At 25.8% G+C, this 18,626-nt stretch overlaps 5 protein-coding genes across 7 annotated transcripts; all 5 read left to right on the top strand.

The window, feature by feature from the left end:
* Nucleotides 1-169: 169 nt before the first annotated feature.
* LOC145763347 (uncharacterized) lies at nt 170-2,669 on the top strand. Its single transcript, XM_082574778.1, has 4 exons — nt 170-696; nt 822-906; nt 1,189-1,285; nt 1,673-2,669. Exons 1-4 carry the CDS (start codon nt 560-562, stop codon nt 2,506-2,508), a joined length of 1,155 nt encoding a protein of 384 aa, XP_082430904.1. The 5' UTR covers nt 170-559; the 3' UTR covers nt 2,509-2,669.
* Nucleotides 2,670-4,497: 1,828 nt separating this feature from the next.
* On the top strand, nt 4,498-6,234 carry LOC145763454 (uncharacterized). The gene is made up of 4 exons (XM_082574897.1): nt 4,498-4,714; nt 4,819-4,903; nt 5,191-5,287; nt 5,360-6,234. The coding sequence occupies exons 1-4, from the start codon at nt 4,578-4,580 to the stop codon at nt 6,214-6,216; spliced, it is 1,176 nt and encodes a 391-aa protein (XP_082431023.1). The 5' UTR covers nt 4,498-4,577; the 3' UTR covers nt 6,217-6,234.
* Nucleotides 6,235-7,949: 1,715 nt separating this feature from the next.
* On the top strand, nt 7,950-10,201 carry LOC145763308 (uncharacterized). Of its 2 annotated transcripts, XM_082574747.1 has the most exons (5): nt 7,950-8,598; nt 8,723-8,807; nt 9,091-9,187; nt 9,573-9,785; nt 9,939-10,051. In XM_082574747.1, coding segments are annotated over exons 1-5 (534 nt in total). In that variant the 5' UTR covers nt 7,950-8,461; the 3' UTR covers nt 9,941-10,051. The 2 variants fall into 2 exon arrangements, with proteins under 2 accessions (XP_082430873.1, XP_082430872.1); XM_082574746.1 differs by having other exon boundaries at nt 9,573-10,201.
* A 2,190-nt stretch (nt 10,202-12,391) lies between these two features.
* Nucleotides 12,392-14,128, top strand: LOC145763433 (uncharacterized). Its single transcript, XM_082574876.1, has 4 exons — nt 12,392-12,608; nt 12,713-12,797; nt 13,085-13,181; nt 13,254-14,128. Exons 1-4 carry the CDS (start codon nt 12,472-12,474, stop codon nt 14,108-14,110), a joined length of 1,176 nt encoding a protein of 391 aa, XP_082431002.1. The 5' UTR covers nt 12,392-12,471; the 3' UTR covers nt 14,111-14,128.
* Nucleotides 14,129-15,843: 1,715 nt separating this feature from the next.
* LOC145763282 (uncharacterized) lies at nt 15,844-18,095 on the top strand. Of its 2 annotated transcripts, XM_082574744.1 has the most exons (5): nt 15,844-16,492; nt 16,617-16,701; nt 16,985-17,081; nt 17,467-17,679; nt 17,833-17,945. In XM_082574744.1, coding segments are annotated over exons 1-5 (534 nt in total). In that variant the 5' UTR covers nt 15,844-16,355; the 3' UTR covers nt 17,835-17,945. The 2 variants fall into 2 exon arrangements, with proteins under 2 accessions (XP_082430870.1, XP_082430869.1); XM_082574743.1 differs by having other exon boundaries at nt 17,467-18,095.
* Nucleotides 18,096-18,626: the final 531 nt, after the last annotated feature.

The raw sequence follows: 18,626 nt of genomic DNA, 5'->3' as shown, positions 1-18,626 counted from the left end.
ATAATTAACTTATATTTAATAGTAGATATATCAGTATTAATGTTATAGATAATGCTGTAAGTAAGGCTGAAGTTGTTTAATTATTAAACTGTTAGGATGACAGAGTTTTGATCAATATATTTAAGTTTAAAGAAACAATTAAGTTGCACATAAAACATTTTTTCGCAAATTTAATTTTATTTATTGAGTAAAATTAAGGTTTAATAATATTTGTGTAAAAACTTGTTTATTAAATGATTTAAAAAGACAAAATAGCAGGTTATGCAAGATTAGATTTCAGTTATCCCAACGAGGCCAAGTGTTATTTATTGAAGCGTTATGTAGCAGATTAAAATAGATTTCGTTTTTGCTTAAAAATAAATAAAAGAGAATAAAGAAGCAAAGAGTAAAAGAGCAAGTTTTGTCATGGTCATGAATCTAAATTAACTTTAAAATTTTTTCTTCACAAAAAGTTTTTTTCTATATAGAATGTTAATACAGCGTAAGGCTGCCACTAGCTTACTAACATAATTGTAATAGCTACACAGTTTTATACGAAACTTAATTTAAACTAAAAACAATGAATAGTCAAATTAGAGCCGAATTGGGTTGTCCAATTTGCTTAGAAACGTTTAAAAAACCGATAATGATGTTACCACGTGGACATAATTTATGCAAGATTTGTTTGGATCAATTACCTGGAGGTTTAAATAAAAGGTAAGTTAATGCTTTAACAAAAAACACAAAATTACTTATATTTAGTTGTATAATAATAACATTATTAATCTAATTCTACTATTTTTTTTCAATTTGTAGCTTAACTAAATTAAAATTATTTTTAGTTGTCCTTATTGTCGAAAAATGTTTGGAGCGGAGGGACTTCCCCGAAACCTAACCTTGGAAAACGTCATAGAACAACTTAACAAGGTTAATTTACAAAAATTTTTAAATTAAACCTCGTTTAAACGACATACAAAACATATATAGAGTAAGATGGTTGTAGAGAATATTTAAACTAAATCAGCACGAAATGAATAAATTTAGTAAATATTTGTACATGTACCAACTACAGCTATTTTAGATTAATAAAATATTGAAAATGTTGCATAGTTAGTAATATAACCTACATTATATACAGAATGTCAAAGTTTTTGCATTATTTTTATTATGCTTAATGATAGAATAAAAAAGCTTACCATTTTATTTTAGCCAAACAACAGCCAAGTCAATCAACTAACAACAAAAATGCAAAATTTAACAACACAAAAACAAAGAAAAAATAGTTTTGAAATTCAACAACTAAAAGGTTTGTTTAACAAAATTACATTTTATTGAAGTTTTACAAATATTAATCTTGATCAAATAGGTTTTTTAAATTTTTATAATTTTTTAAGCGCTTTTGGCTGGTAAATTTTCAAAATTATCAGCATAGCCATAATTTGTTAAATTTTTTTAAATACGGCCTACCTAATTAAAAATACTTTTAAAGATAAAAAATGTCTTATATAATATGGCTAAATACTGCTTTTTATGTTAAGTTTGTTTTCTGCAAAAAAAAAAAAATCCCGATATGTCGAAAACTACTTGACTAATTTTTAAAATAATGGTATCCTCGTGTAAGTTGAAAAAATTTCAACATAATTAACAAAAAAACTCTACGACCGAACCAACTCTTTAACTAAATTTTGTTTAGAATTGGGAGAAAATTTCATGAAATCAAAAAACTTTTCCGAAGCTAAATCGACGTTTGATCAAATTCTTTATGACGTCACAGAAGTAGAACGCATAAAAACAATGCTTAAAATCGCAGAATGTTTGAACGAGATGAATAAAATGGAAGAAACAAAAGAGATGTGCTGTGAGATTGTTGCCATGACAACTTCACTTCAACCGAAACCAGATGAGTGTAAAGTCATAATTAATAACATATTTAGTTTCGCTAAACAACTAACTGTTAAAAAAGCAAACCGAACAGCAATGACTTTAATTCGATGTGGTGCTAACTTATGTCAACATTTTTACCCAAACACAAAAGTTAATCGACTACAATGGGTTGCGGGAGCCATGGAAAAAGTAGCTGAGTCGATGGGAAAATCTGAACGAATCGAATTTGAACAACACGGCATTCCACTATTGGAAGAAATACGCGGTAAAATTAAGATAACAATTAACGCTGATCGTGTAAAGAAATGTGTGCGTGAAGCTTTGTGTTTAAAAATTATCGGTGCATGTTATTTTTATATCGTTGATTACGATAAATCTGTGCAAGTTAACAAAGAAGCGATATCGCTTATGTCAAACGAGTTAAACGACGATGCTTGTTTATATCAAGTGTTTGGTAATTGTTACCATAATATGGGTTCTGCATATCATAACATGAAACTGTATAACGAGGCCGAAAATTGTTTTTTAAAAGCAATTGAAATATTTCATAAGGTAACTGACTGGCCAAATAATGATCAAAAAAATGAAGATATTAAATTTTCTTCTAAATGGTTAACCAATGTCGTTGAACTTAAACAAACATAAAACTATTATGACGTCACAAAACAAATTTAACTTGGTTATTCATTAACAATCGAGAACTTTAAAGTTAATTGTTTTACAAGTTAATATTTTAAAGTAAAAGTTTTTCAATTTTTTTTTTATGTTTTTTATTTCATTTATTTATTCTGTTTATTGTAATTTAAACCCTGTTTAAACGACATACACAATGTATATGTTTAAATTTATTTTTGTATTAAAGTGTTAAGTCTTGTTTAGCATATTTTCAAAAAAATAAAAAAAATTGTAAAATTTAAATTTAGTACGTTTTTAAGCACTTTTTCAAATAACAAATTTAAAATTTTAAAATAAAATGGTAGTCAAAACGAGATAAAGACGAAAATTAAGAAAGGAAATGCGAAACGACAACATTTAGAGAATCACAAAGCCCGCGATCAGACTGTTTGCTCGACGGGGTAACGTGGAACGAATCCCCGTGCTTATTTACGATTAAACACGGGGATTGTTCACGGTCTCGAGAACGTGATTCGCGACGCAGTGACACCGAGCGAAAGAAAATACCATCACCACACACGAGGTTGTATATCTGAATCGTATAAACAGTCTAAAGTATAAATATAAACAAAAGTAGTTGAACACGTGACCGGAAGTAAAATTAGAAGATCTAAAGGGGCTTAGAAATGCATTAGTGGTATAGAAAAAAACACGAATATCCCGTTTTACAAGAATTCCTTACGTAAAAATCTAAAAATTTTACCGGAATTCCATTTTACTAATATTTTAACATTTTTACGCGAAGTTTTTTCCTTAGTGTTGTTATTTAATAGATATATAATCAAAATAAATATAAAAAAAAATAAAATAATAAAAAAATGCCCAAAATGTTGTTTACTAAATATTATCACGTCATAAAACACATTGTTGTATGAATCAAAATTGGGGACAAACTTAAATAATACTCGAGGCATGCGACAATTTCTTTAAGAAATACAATTTTCTATTTTTAATAAAAATTTTTGCGTATAAAAGTGTCAAAATATTAGTATAATATAATTCTAGTTAAATTGTTAGGTGTACATGTTAAAAATTTTCATAAATTAAAATATTCGTGTTTTTTCCTATACCTGTAATGCATTTCTAAGACCCATTTTGGCCTTCATGAATCGGAAAAATGACGTAACGATCCGGATGAATCAGTTAAACTACTTGTGTTTATATATATACTTTGGAATAGTCTAAGGTTTCAATGAATGGCCGCCTACCAATGCGACAGTAATAAACTAGATGTTTCTGTAGAGATACCTTCTTTAACAAGATGGCCCAAAATGTTTAAAAAAAATTCACATTTAAAAAAATCCTTTTTATATTTTTCTATCTTGAAAATTATTTTTCACTATGTAACTAAACATGTTAAAATGTAAAAATTTAGAAATAATTTGTTTAATATTTTGTTATAACTTTTGTTACGTTTTAAGTTATTGAAAATAAATGTTTAATTTAAAATTAATTTAATTAAACAGGTTAAAATATAAAATTAAATTCTTATCGTTATTTTAGTTAGTTTAACATAATTTACATAGTTTAATTTTAATTTAATGATGTTTAAAATTATTTAAAAATAATAACTTAAAAATAGAAATTATAATTTTTGACTTCAAATATTGAAATGTAAATATATTTAATAAATTGTAAATTTGTTGAAAATAAAAATAAGTAATTTTGACGTCATAAATAAAATCACAACAATAAACAACCCTAGCCATTTTAAAGGCAAAGGTTAGATTAAAACATTTTAGGTTCTTTAGTAATTTCGATGTTTTGATATCAATTTACAATCAACGCAATGTTTTGATTTATTATCACATACTTTATACAAAAACTATTCCAGTCACTTGATATGAGCTTTACGTCTTGTCTTTTGTTTCTCTATAAAAAGAACATATTTGCTGTGTGTTGTTGTAGCTTACAATATTTAACAAAATCCTGAAATGTTTTATTTTAAACTCTCAATGACAAAACGCAGGGTATAGTAAGACATTGCCTATCCTTACAATTAAAGTTAAATCTGTTCGTTTATATTAAAACTAAAAACAATGAATAGTCAAGTTAGAGCTGAATTAGATTGTCCAATTTGTTTGGAAACGTTTAAAAAACCGATAATGATGTTACCATGTGGACATAATTTATGCAAGATTTGTTTGGATCAATTACCTGGAGGTTTATACAAAAGGTGAGTTTTTATTTTAAAAAATTATCAAAACAAATTGTATTAGATATATTTGACTAAAATCTCTTTTTACGTTACAACTTAACTTAAATTCACTTAATTTTTAGTTGTCTTAATTGTCGAGAAACGTTTAAAGCGGAGGGAATTCCCCGAAATCGAACCTTAGAAAACGTCATAGAACAACTTAACAAGGTTGATTAACAAAAAAATATTAATTTAAACCTTGTTAAAACGACATACACAACGTACATAGAGTAAAGTTGTTGTAGAGAATACGAATTTCATAATAAATATTTGTACATGTACAGTATACAGCTATTTTATATACATATTTAATAAGAAAAATATTGCATAACCAAGATATAGTCTTTAGTTAGCAACCTAGCCTAAAAAATATACAAAATTCTTTAGTTCATAGAATTGTTTAAAACTTAATCATTAAAATCACAAATTAATAAAATGTAACCATTTATTTTTAGCCAAACAACAGCCAAGTCAATCAACTAACAACAAGAATGCAAAATTTATCAACACAAAGGCAAAGAAAAAATAGTTTTGAAATTCATCAACTAAAAGGTTTGTTCAATAAAATTACATTTTTTGAAGTTTAACATATTTTAGTTTTGTATTTAAATTTTATATGTTTAGAATTGGGAGAAAATTTTATGAAATCTAAAAACTTTTCCGAAGCTAAATCGACGTTTGATCAAATTCTTTATGACGTCACAGAAGTAGAACGCATAAAAACAATGTTTAAAATCGCAGAATGTTTGTACGAGATGAATAAAATGGAAGAAACGAAAGAAATGTGCTGTGAGATTGTTGCCATGACAACTTCATTTCAACCGAAACCGGATGAGTGTCATGTTATAATTAATAACATAATTAGTTTCACTAAACAACTAACTGCTAAAAAAGCAAACCGAACAGCAATGACTTTAATTCGATGCAGTGCTAACTCATGTCAACATTTTGACCCAAACACAAAAGTTGATTATTTATCTGTGGTTGCAGGAGCCATGGAAGAAGTAGCTCAGTCGATGGGAAAATCTGAACAAATCGAATTTGAACAACACGGCATTCCACTATTGGAAGAAATACGCGGTAAAATTAAGACAACAATTAACGCTGATCGTGTAAAGAAATGTGAGAATGAAGCTTGGTGTTTAAAATTTATCGGTTATTGTTTACTTAATATCGGTGATTACGATAAATCTGTGCAAGTTAACAAAGAAGCGATATCGCTTATGTTAAACGACGATGCTTGTTTATATAAAATGTTTGGTATGTGTTATAATAATATGGCTGTTGCATATGAAGACATGAAACTGTATAACGAGGCCGAAAATTGTTATTTAAAAGCAATTGAAATATATCATAAGGCAACTGACTGGGTAAATAATGATGAAAAAAATAAATTTATTAAACTTTCTTCGAAATGGTTAACCGAGTTCGTTGAACTCAAACAAAAATTACCTTTTTCTGACGTCACAAAACAAATTTAACTTGGTTATTCATTAACAATCACAAACTTAAAATCTAATAAAGTAAATTGTTTAACAAGTAAAATTTTTTTCTTTTAGGTAAAATTATTATTTTTTAAAATTTATTTTTTAATTTTTATTTTGTTTTTATCGTTTTATTTAAATATTATTTTATACTTTAATGTTTGTTATGATTGTTAAATTTCAAAATCAAAAAATCAAATAAAATAATTTTTTTTTTTCACAATATATGAGTTAAAATTACAAAACAAAATAGTAAACCAACTTGCTATATGATAAAATTTTCATATTTTTAATCAATATTACAAAATATAATATTCAACACTAGATGTCCCTGTTTAGCCAACTAAAACTTAGGCCTAAAACACTTTTTAAAAACTTTAAATTTTTATAAAAAAAAAAAACGATTTAAAAAAAGAAAAATTTAACCTTTTTTTAATATTTCTCTTATTTGTGTTATATTAAAACCTCAAATTTAAAATTTAAAATTTATTTTAACAATTTTAACTAAACAGGTTAAAAAAATTAAAATGAATTCAAAAATTATTTGTTTATTATTATTTCTAAAATCAGTAAGCAATTTTAAATAAATTTAATTATACAAAATAAAATAAATTAAATGTTTTATAAAAACTTATTTTTTAAATTGAAACCAAAATATTTCAGGTGTTTGGAAATAATATTGGAAATAGTGATTTATTTTGACAACGGTTGATGCACTTAACCCGCGTAAGTAAACTTAAAAAGTATCAATAAGTGTGAAAATAATTAATTCTGTTAATATTGTAAAATTTGGTTTAAAACCTAAATATTTATTTTAAAAGTTATTTTAAATGCAATCAGCGAAGTAATAAATACAATATCAAGTAAGCTTTAATTAAAACAAATTTTAATTATTTTAGGCTGATTAAATATAAGTTAGAAAAAAAAGATTAATTTTAATTTAATTAGATAAAGTTTCAAAATTTACAAGAAATCTAAAAACACGATTTTTACAGCGTATGCTACACTACCCCACGTGACGTCATCGGTGACGTGACAACTTAATTCCCCAATTAGCTTAAAAAAGTTAAAAACCGATAAAAAACAAACTTTACTGATAGAGTTAAATTAAAAATAAAACATAAGAGCAAACACTAGATGTCCCTGTTGAGCTACCTTTCACAACTTAGCCTAAAACGTTTTAAAATCTAGTATTAAAGTAAACCAGTTATGACATTGGGTTACGAAGCCTCTAATACCATTTGTTGTCCCGGTATTTACTTATAACTTAAACACGTCACAATATTACATTCTTCAACAATAACAATAATATATTATTTTTTATAATTTAACTAAACAAGTTGAAATATAAGCGTGAATATCGCTTTTTTTAGGTAATTTAATATCGCTTTTTTTAGGTAATTTAACATAATTCACATGTTTCAATTTTAACTTAATAAAAAATAATGTTTATTAAAAACTTAATAACTTTAACGTATATTGATAATTATTTACACACTACTTATTTTGCTTACAAGTAACTATGTATTATAATACTGTGTAACTTTACAACGTGTTGTATAATGTTATCAAAATTAAAACTCAAACCAAAAATATTTTCTTATTAGTTATAACCCAGCATCAATATTTAAGTTGATTATACGTTTTAAATATAACAAAGAAATCATATATAATCACTTTTTAATAATTAACTTATATTTAATAGTAGATATATCAGTATTAATGTTATAGATAATGCTGTAAGTAAGGCTGAAGTTGTTTAATTATTAAACTGTTAGGATGACAGAGTTTTGATCAATATATTTAAGTTTAAAGAAACAATTAAGTTGCACATAAAACATTTTTTCGCAAATTTAATTTTATTTATTGAGTAAAATTAAGGTTTAATAATATTTGTGTAAAAACTTGTTTATTAAATGATTTAAAAAGACAAAATAGCAGGTTATGCAAGATTAGATTTCAGTTATCCCAACGAGGCCAAGTGTTATTTATTGAAGCGTTATGTAGCAGATTAAAATAGATTTCGTTTTTGCTTAAAAATAAATAAAAGAGAATAAAGAAGCAAAGAGTAAAAGAGCAAGTTTTGTCATGGTCATGAATCTAAATTAACTTTAAAATTTTTTCTTCACAAAAAGTTTTTTTCTATATAGAATGTTAATACAGCGTAAGGCTGCCACTAGCTTACTAACATAATTGTAATAGCTACACAGTTTTATACGAAACTTAATTTAAACTAAAAACAATGAATAGTCAAATTAGAGCCGAATTGGGTTGTCCAATTTGCTTAGAAACGTTTAAAAAACCGGTAATGATGTTACCACGTGGACATAATTTATGCAAGATTTGTTTGGATCAATTACCTGGAGGTTTAAATAAAAGGTAAGTTAATGCTTTAACAAAAAACACAAAATTACTTATATTTAGTTGTATAATAATAACATTATTAATCTAATTTTACTATTTTTTTCAATTTGTAGCTTAACTAAATTAAAATTATTTTTAGTTGTCCTTATTGTCGAAAAATGTTTGGAGCGGAGGGACTTCCCCGAAACCTAACCTTGGAAAACGTCATAGAACAACTTAACAAGGTTAATTTACAAAAATTTTTAAATTAAACCTCGTTTAAACGACATACAAAACATATATAGAGTAAGATGGTTGTAGAGAATATTTAAACTAAATCAGCACGAAATGAATAAATTTAGTAAATATTTGTACATGTACCAACTACAGCTATTTTAGATTAATAAAATATTGAAAATGTTGCATAGTTAGTTATATAACCTACATTATATACAAAATGTCAAAGTTTTTGCATTACTTTTTATTATGCTTAATGATAGAATAAAAAAGCTAACCATTTAATTTTAGCCAAACAACAGCCAAGTCAATCAACTAACAACAAAAATGCAAAATTTATCAACACAAAAACAAAGAAAAAATAGTTTTGAAATTCAACAACTAAAAGGTTTGTTTAACAAAATTACACTTTATTAAAGTTTTACAAATATTAATCTTGATCAAATAGGTTTTTTAAATTTTTATAATTTTTTAAGCGCTTTTGGCTGGTAAATTTTCAAAATTAACAGCATAGCCATAATTTGTTAAATTTTTTTAAATACGGCCTACCTAATTAAAAATACTTTTAAAGATAAAAAATGTCTTATATAATATGGCTAAATATTGCTTTTTATGTTAAGTTTGTTTTCTGCAAAAAAAAAAATCCCGATATCTCAAAAATTACTTGACTTATTTTTAAAATAATGGTATCCTCGTGTAAGTTGAAAAAATTTCAACATAATTAACAAAGAAACTCTACGACCGAACCAACTCTTTAACTAATTTTTGTTTAGAATTGGGAGAAAATTTCATGAAATCAAAAAACTTTTCCGAAGCTAAATCGACGTTCGATCAAATTCTTTATGACGTTACAGAAGTAGAACGCATAAAAACAATGCTTAAAATCGCAGAATGTTTTAACGAGATGAATAAAATGGAAGAAACAAAAGAGATGTGCTGTGAGATTGTTGCCATGACAACTTCACTTCAACCGAAACCAGATGAGTGTAAAGTCATAATTAATAACATATTTAGTTTCGCTAAACAACTAACTGTTAAAAAAGCAAACCGAACAGCAATGACTTTAATTCGATGTGGTGCTAACTTATGTCAACATTTTTACCCAAACACAAAAGTTAATCGACTACAATGGGTTGCAGGAGCCATGGAAAAAGTAGCTGAGAGTTGGGAGAATCTGAACGAATCGAATTTGAACAACTCGGCATTCCACTATTGGAAGAAATACGCGGTAAAATTAAGACAACAGTTAACGCTGATCGTGTAAAGAAATGTGTACGTGAAGCTTTGTGTTTAAAAATTATCGGTGCATGTTATTTTTATATCGGTGAGTACGATAAATCGGTGCAAGTTAACAAAGAAGCGATATCGCTTATGTCAAACGAGTTAAACGACGATGCTTGTTTATATCAAGTGTTTGGTAATTGTTACCATAATATGGGTTCTGCATATCATAACATGAAACTGTATAACGAGGCCGAAAATTATTTTTTAAAAGCAATTGAAATATTTCATAAGGTAACTGACTGGCCAAATAATGATCAAAAAAATGAAGATATTAAATTTTCTTCTAAATGGTTAACCAATGTCGTTGAACTTAAACAAACATAAAACTATTATGACGTCACAAAACAAATTTAACTTGGTTATTCATTAACAATCGAGAACTTTAAAGTTAATTGTTTTACAAGTTAATATTTTAAAGTAAAAGTTTTTCAATTTTTTTTATTTCATTTATTTATTCTGTTTATTGTAATTTAAACCCTGTTTAAACGACATGCACAATGTATATGTTTAAATTTATTTTTGTATTAAAGTGTTAAGTCTTGTTTACTATATTTTTAAAAAAATTAAAAAAAAATTATAAAATTTAAATTTAGTACGTTTTTAAGCACTTTTTCAAATAACAAATTTATAATTTCAAAATAAAATGGTAGTCAAAACGAGATAAAAACGAAAATTAAGAAAGGAAAATGCGAAACGACAACATTTAGGAAATTACGAAGCCCGCGATCAGGCTGTTTGCTCGACGGGGTAGCGTGGAACGAATCCCCGTGCTTATTTACGATTAAACCCGGGGATTGTTCACAGTCTCGAGAACGTGATTCGCGACGCAGTGACACCGAGCGAAAGAAAATACCATCACCACACACGAGGTTGTATATTTGAATCGTATAAACAGCCCAAAGTATAAATATAAACAAAAGTAGTTGAACACGTGATTGGAAGTAAAATTAGAAGATCAAAATGGGTCTTAAAAATGCATTACAGGTATAGGAAAAAACACAAATATCCCGTTTTACAAGAATTCCTTACGTAGAAATCTAAAAATTTTACCGGAATTCGATTTTACTAATATTTTAACATTTTTACGCAAAGTTTTTTCCTTAGTGTTGTTATTAAATAGAGATATAATCAAAATAAAAGTAAAAAAGAAATAAAATAATGAGAAAATGCCCAAAATGTTGTTTACTAAATATTATCACGTCATAAAACACATTGTTGTATGAATCAAAATTGGGGACAAACTTAAATAATACTCAGGGCATGCGACAATTTCTTTGAGAAAATACAATTTTCTATTTTTATTAAAAATTTTTGCGTATAAAAGTGTCAAAATATTAGTATAATATAATTCTAGTTAAATTGTTAGGTGCCCATGTTAGGAATTTTCGCAAATCAAAATATTCGTGTTTTTTCCTATACCTGTAATGCATTTCTAAGACCCATTTTGGCCTTCATGAATCGGAAAAATGACGTAACGATCCGGATGAATCAGTTAAACTACTTGTGTTTATATATATACTTTGGAATAGTCTAAGGTTTCAATGAATGGCCGCCTACCAATGCGACAGTAATAAACTAGATGTTTCTGTAGAGATACCTTCTTTAACAAGATGGCCCAAAATGTTTAAAAAAAATTCACATTTAAAAAAATCCTTTTTATATTTTTCTATCTTGAAAATTATTTTTTACTATGTAACTAAACATGTTAAAATGTAAAAATTTAGAAATAATTTGTTTAATATTTTGTTATAACTTTTGTTACGTTTTAAGTTATTGAAAATAAATGTTTAATTTAAAATTAATTTAATTAAACAGGTTAAAATATAAAATTAAATTCTTATCGTTATTTTAGTTAGTTTAACATAATTTACATAGTTTAATTTTAATTTAATGATGTTTAAAATTATTTAAAAATAATAACTTAAAAATAGAAATTATAATTTTTGACTTCAAATATTGAAATGTAAATATATTTAATAAATTGTAAATTTGTTGAAAATAAAAATAAGTAATTTTGACGTCATAAATAAAATCACAACAATAAACAACCCTAGCCATTTTAAAGGCAAAGGTTAGATTAAAACATTTTAGGTTCTTTAGTAATTTCGATGTTTTGATATCAATTTACAATCAACGCAATGTTTTGATTTATTATCACATACTTTATACAAAAACTATTCCAGTCACTTGATATGAGCTTTACGTCTTGTCTTTTGTTTCTCTATAAAAAGAACATATTTGCTGTGTGTTGTTGTAGCTTACAATATTTAACAAAATCCTGAAATGTTTTATTTTAAACTCTCAATGACAAAACGCAGGGTATAGTAAGACATTGCCTATCCTTACAATTAAAGTTAAATCTGTTCGTTTATATTAAAACTAAAAACAATGAATAGTCAAGTTAGAGCTGAATTAGATTGTCCAATTTGTTTGGAAACGTTTAAAAAACCGATAATGATGTTACCATGTGGACATAATTTATGCAAGATTTGTTTGGATCAATTACCTGGAGGTTTATACAAAAGGTGAGTTTTTATTTTAAAAAATTATCAAAACAAATTGTATTAGATATATTTGACTAAAATCTCTTTTTACGTTACAACTTAACTTAAATTCACTTAATTTTTAGTTGTCTTAATTGTCGAGAAACGTTTAAAGCGGAGGGAATTCCCCGAAATCGAACCTTAGAAAACGTCATAGAACAACTTAACAAGGTTGATTAACAAAAAAATATTAATTTAAACCTTGTTAAAACGACATACACAACGTACATAGAGTAAAGTTGTTGTAGAGAATACGAATTTCATAATAAATATTTGTACATGTACAGTATACAGCTATTTTATATACATATTTAATAAGAAAAATATTGCATAACCAAGATATAGTCTTTAGTTAGCAACCTAGCCTAAAAAATATACAAAATTCTTTAGTTCATAGAATTGTTTAAAACTTAATCATTAAAATCACAAATTAATAAAATGTAACCATTTATTTTTAGCCAAACAACAGCCAAGTCAATCAACTAACAACAAGAATGCAAAATTTATCAACACAAAGGCAAAGAAAAAATAGTTTTGAAATTCATCAACTAAAAGGTTTGTTCAATAAAATTACATTTTTTGAAGTTTAACATATTTTAGTTTTGTATTTAAATTTTATATGTTTAGAATTGGGAGAAAATTTTATGAAATCTAAAAACTTTTCCGAAGCTAAATCGACGTTTGATCAAATTCTTTATGACGTCACAGAAGTAGAACGCATAAAAACAATGTTTAAAATCGCAGAATGTTTGTACGAGATGAATAAAATGGAAGAAACGAAAGAAATGTGCTGTGAGATTGTTGCCATGACAACTTCATTTCAACCGAAACCGGATGAGTGTCATGTTATAATTAATAACATAATTAGTTTCACTAAACAACTAACTGCTAAAAAAGCAAACCGAACAGCAATGACTTTAATTCGATGCAGTGCTAACTCATGTCAACATTTTGACCCAAACACAAAAGTTGATTATTTATCTGTGGTTGCAGGAGCCATGGAAGAAGTAGCTCAGTCGATGGGAAAATCTGAACAAATCGAATTTGAACAACACGGCATTCCACTATTGGAAGAAATACGCGGTAAAATTAAGACAACAATTAACGCTGATCGTGTAAAGAAATGTGAGAATGAAGCTTGGTGTTTAAAATTTATCGGTTATTGTTTACTTAATATCGGTGATTACGATAAATCTGTGCAAGTTAACAAAGAAGCGATATCGCTTATGTTAAACGACGATGCTTGTTTATATAAAATGTTTGGTATGTGTTATAATAATATGGCTGTTGCATATGAAGACATGAAACTGTATAACGAGGCCGAAAATTGTTATTTAAAAGCAATTGAAATATATCATAAGGCAACTGACTGGGTAAATAATGATGAAAAAAATAAATTTATTAAACTTTCTTCGAAATGGTTAACCGAGTTCGTTGAACTCAAACAAAAATTACCTTTTTCTGACGTCACAAAACAAATTTAACTTGGTTATTCATTAACAATCACAAACTTAAAATCTAATAAAGTAAATTGTTTAACAAGTAAAATTTTTTTCTTTTAGGTAAAATTATTATTTTTTAAAATTTATTTTTTAATTTTTATTTTGTTTTTATCGTTTTATTTAAATATTATTTTATACTTTAATGTTTGTTATGATTGTTAAATTTCAAAATCAAAAAATCAAATAAAATAATTTTTTTTTTTCACAATATATGAGTTAAAATTACAAAACAAAATAGTAAACCAACTTGCTATATGATAAAATTTTCATATTTTTAATCAATATTACAAAATATAATATTCAACACTAGATGTCCCTGTTTAGCCAACTAAAACTTAGGCCTAAAACACTTTTTAAAAACTTTAAATTTTTATAAAAAAAAAAAACGATTTAAAAAAAGAAAAATTTAACCTTTTTTTAATATTTCTCTTATTTGTGTTATATTAAAACCTCAAATTTAAAATTTAAAATTTATTTTAACAATTTTAACTAAACAGGTTAAAAAAATTAAAATGAATTCAAAAATTATTTGTTTATTATTATTTCTAAAATCAGTAAGCAATTTTAAATAAATTTAATTATACAAAATAAAATAAATTAAATGTTTTATAAAAACTTATTTTTTAAATTGAAACCAAAATATTTCAGGTGTTTGGAAATAATATTGGAAATAGTGATTTATTTTGACAACGGTTGATGCACTTAACCCGCGTAAGTAAACTTAAAAAGTATCCATAAGTGTGAAAATAATTAATTCTGTTAATATTGTAAAATTTGGTTTAAAACCTAAATATTTATTTTAAAAGTTATTTTAAATGCAATCAGCGAAGTAATAAATACAATATCAAGTAAGCTTTAATTAAAACAAATTTTAATTATTTTAGGCTGATTAAATATAAGTTAGAAAAAAAAGATTAATTTTAATTTAATTAGATAAAGTTTCAAAATTTACAAGAAATCTAAAAACACGATTTTTACAGCGTATGCTACACTACCCCACGTGACGTCATCGGTGACGTGACAACTTAATTCCCCAATTAGCTTAAAAAAGTTAAAAACCGATAAAAAACAAACTTTACTGATAGAGTTAAATTAAAAATAAAACATAAGAGCAAACACTAGATGTCCCTGTTGAGCTACCTTTCACAACTTAGCCTAAAACGTTTTAAAATCTAGTATTAAAGTAAACCAGTTATGACATTGGGTTACGAAGCCTCTAATACCATTTGTTGTCCCGGTATTTACTTATAACTTAAACACGTCACAATATTACATTCTTCAACAATAACAATAATATATTATTTTTTATAATTTAACTAAACAAGTTGAAATATAAGCGTGAATATCGCTTTTTTTAGGTAATTTAATATCGCTTTTTTTAGGTAATTTAACATAATTCACATGTTTCAATTTTAACTTAATAAAAAATAATGTTTATTAAAAACTTAATAACTTTAACGTATATTGATAATTATTTACACACTACTTATTTTGCTTACAAGTAACTATGTATTATAATACTGTGTAACTTTACAACGTGTTGTATAATGTTATCAAAATTAAAACTCAAACCAAAAATATTTTCTTATTAGTTATAACCCAGCATCAATATTTAAGTTGATTATACGTTTTAAATATAACAAAGAAATCATATATAATCACTTTTTAATAATTAACTTATATTTAATAGTAGATATATCAGTATTAATGTTATAGATAATGCTGTAAGTAAGGCTGAAGTTGTTTAATTATTAAACTGTTAGGATGACAGAGTTTTGATCAATATATTTAAGTTTAAAGAAACAATTAAGTTGCACATAAAACATTTTTTCGCAAATTTAATTTTATTTATTGAGTAAAATTAAGGTTTAATAATATTTGTGTAAAAACTTGTTTATTAAATGATTTAAAAAGACAAAATAGCAGGTTATGCAAGATTAGATTTCAGTTATCCCAACGAGGCCAAGTGTTATTTATTGAAGCGTTATGTAGCAGATTAAAATAGATTTCGTTTTTGCTTAAAAATAAATAAAAGAGAATAAAGAAGCAAAGAGTAAAAGAGCAAGTTTTGTCATGGTCATGAATCTAAATTAACTTTAAAATTTTTTCTTCACAAAAAGTTTTTTTCTATATAGAATGTTAATACAGCGTAAGGCTGCCACTAGCTTACTAACATAATTGTAATAGCTACACAGTTTTATACGAAACTTAATTTAAACTAAAAACAATGAATAGTCAAATTAGAGCCGAATTGGGTTGTCCAATTTGCTTAGAAACGTTTAAAAAACCGGTAATGATGTTACCACGTGGACATAATTTATGCAAGATTTGTTTGGATCAATTACCTGGAGGTTTAAATAAAAGGTAAGTTAATGCTTTAACAAAAAACACAAAATTACTTATATTTAGTTGTATAATAATAACATTATTAATCTAATTTTACTATTTTTTTCAATTTGTAGCTTAACTAAATTAAAATTATTTTTAGTTGTCCTTATTGTCGAAAAATGTTTGGAGCGGAGGGACTTCCCCGAAACCTAACCTTGGAAAACGTCATAGAACAACTTAACAAGGTTAATTTACAAAAATTTTTAAATTAAACCTCGTTTAAACGACATACAAAACATATATAGAGTAAGATGGTTGTAGAGAATATTTAAACTAAATCAGCACGAAATGAATAAATTTAGTAAATATTTGTACATGTACCAACTACAGCTATTTTAGATTAATAAAATATTGAAAATGTTGCATAGTTAGTTATATAACCTACATTATATACAAAATGTCAAAGTTTTTGCATTACTTTTTATTATGCTTAATGATAGAATAAAAAAGCTAACCATTTAATTTTAGCCAAACAACAGCCAAGTCAATCAACTAACAACAAAAATGCAAAATTTATCAACACAAAAACAAAGAAAAAATAGTTTTGAAATTCAACAACTAAAAGGTTTGTTTAACAAAATTACACTTTATTAAAGTTTTACAAATATTAATCTTGATCAAATAGGTTTTTTAAATTTTTATAATTTTTTAAGCGCTTTTGGCTGGTAAATTTTCAAAATTAACAGCATAGCCATAATTTGTTAAATTTTTTTAAATACGGCCTACCTAATTAAAAATACTTTTAAAGATAAAAAATGTCTTATATAATATGGCTAAATATTGCTTTTTATGTTAAGTTTGTTTTCTGCAAAAAAAAAAATCCCGATATCTCAAAAATTACTTGACTTATTTTTAAAATAATGGTATCCTCGTGTAAGTTGAAAAAATTTCAACATAATTAACAAAGAAACTCTACGACCGAACCAACTCTTTAACTAATTTTTGTTTAGAATTGGGAGAAAATTTCATGAAATCAAAAAACTTTTCCGAAGCTAAATCGACGTTCGATCAAATTCTTTATGACGTTACAGAAGTAGAACGCATAAAAACAATGCTTAAAATCGCAGAATGTTTTAACGAGATGAATAAAATGGAAGAAACAAAAGAGATGTGCTGTGAGATTGTTGCCATGACAACTTCACTTCAACCGAAACCAGATGAGTGTAAAGTCATAATTAATAACATATTTAGTTTCGCTAAACAACTAACTGTTAAAAAAGCAAACCGAACAGCAATGACTTTAATTCGATGTGGTGCTAACTTATGTCAACATTTTTACCCAAACACAAAAGTTAATCGACTACAATGGGTTGCAGGAGCCATGGAAAAAGTAGCTGAGAGTTGGGAGAATCTGAACGAATCGAATTTGAACAACTCGGCATTCCACTATTGGAAGAAATACGCGGTAAAATTAAGACAACAGTTAACGCTGATCGTGTAAAGAAATGTGTACGTGAAGCTTTGTGTTTAAAAATTATCGGTGCATGTTATTTTTATATCGGTGAGTACGATAAATCGGTGCAAGTTAACAAAGAAGCGATATCGCTTATGTCAAACGAGTTAAACGACGATGCTTGTTTATATCAAGTGTTTGGTAATTGTTACCATAATATGGGTTCTGCATATCATAACATGAAACTGTATAACGAGGCCGAAAATTATTTTTTAAAAGCAATTGAAATATTTCATAAGGTAACTGACTGGCCAAATAATGATCAAAAAAATGAAGATATTAAATTTTCTTCTAAATGGTTAACCAATGTCGTTGAACTTAAACAAACATAAAACTATTATGACGTCACAAAACAAATTTAACTTGGTTATTCATTAACAATCGAGAACTTTAAAGTTAATTGTTTTACAAGTTAATATTTTAAAGTAAAAGTTTTTCAATTTTTTTTATTTCATTTATTTATTCTGTTTATTGTAATTTAAACCCTGTTTAAACGACATGCACAATGTATATGTTTAAATTTATTTTTGTATTAAAGTGTTAAGTCTTGTTTACTATATTTTTAAAAAAATTAAAAAAAATTATAAAATTTAAATTTAGTACGTTTTTAAGCACTTTTTCAAATAACAAATTTATAATTTCAAAATAAAATGGTAG

This window comes from Corella eumyota, chromosome 1, assembly GCF_963082875.1.
Source record: "Corella eumyota chromosome 1, kaCorEumy4.1, whole genome shotgun sequence".
Lineage (NCBI taxonomy): Eukaryota > Metazoa > Chordata > Ascidiacea > Phlebobranchia > Corellidae > Corella > Corella eumyota.
The sequence above is the reverse complement of the archived record's forward strand: the minus strand, read 5'-3'. Positions and strand labels throughout refer to the sequence as shown.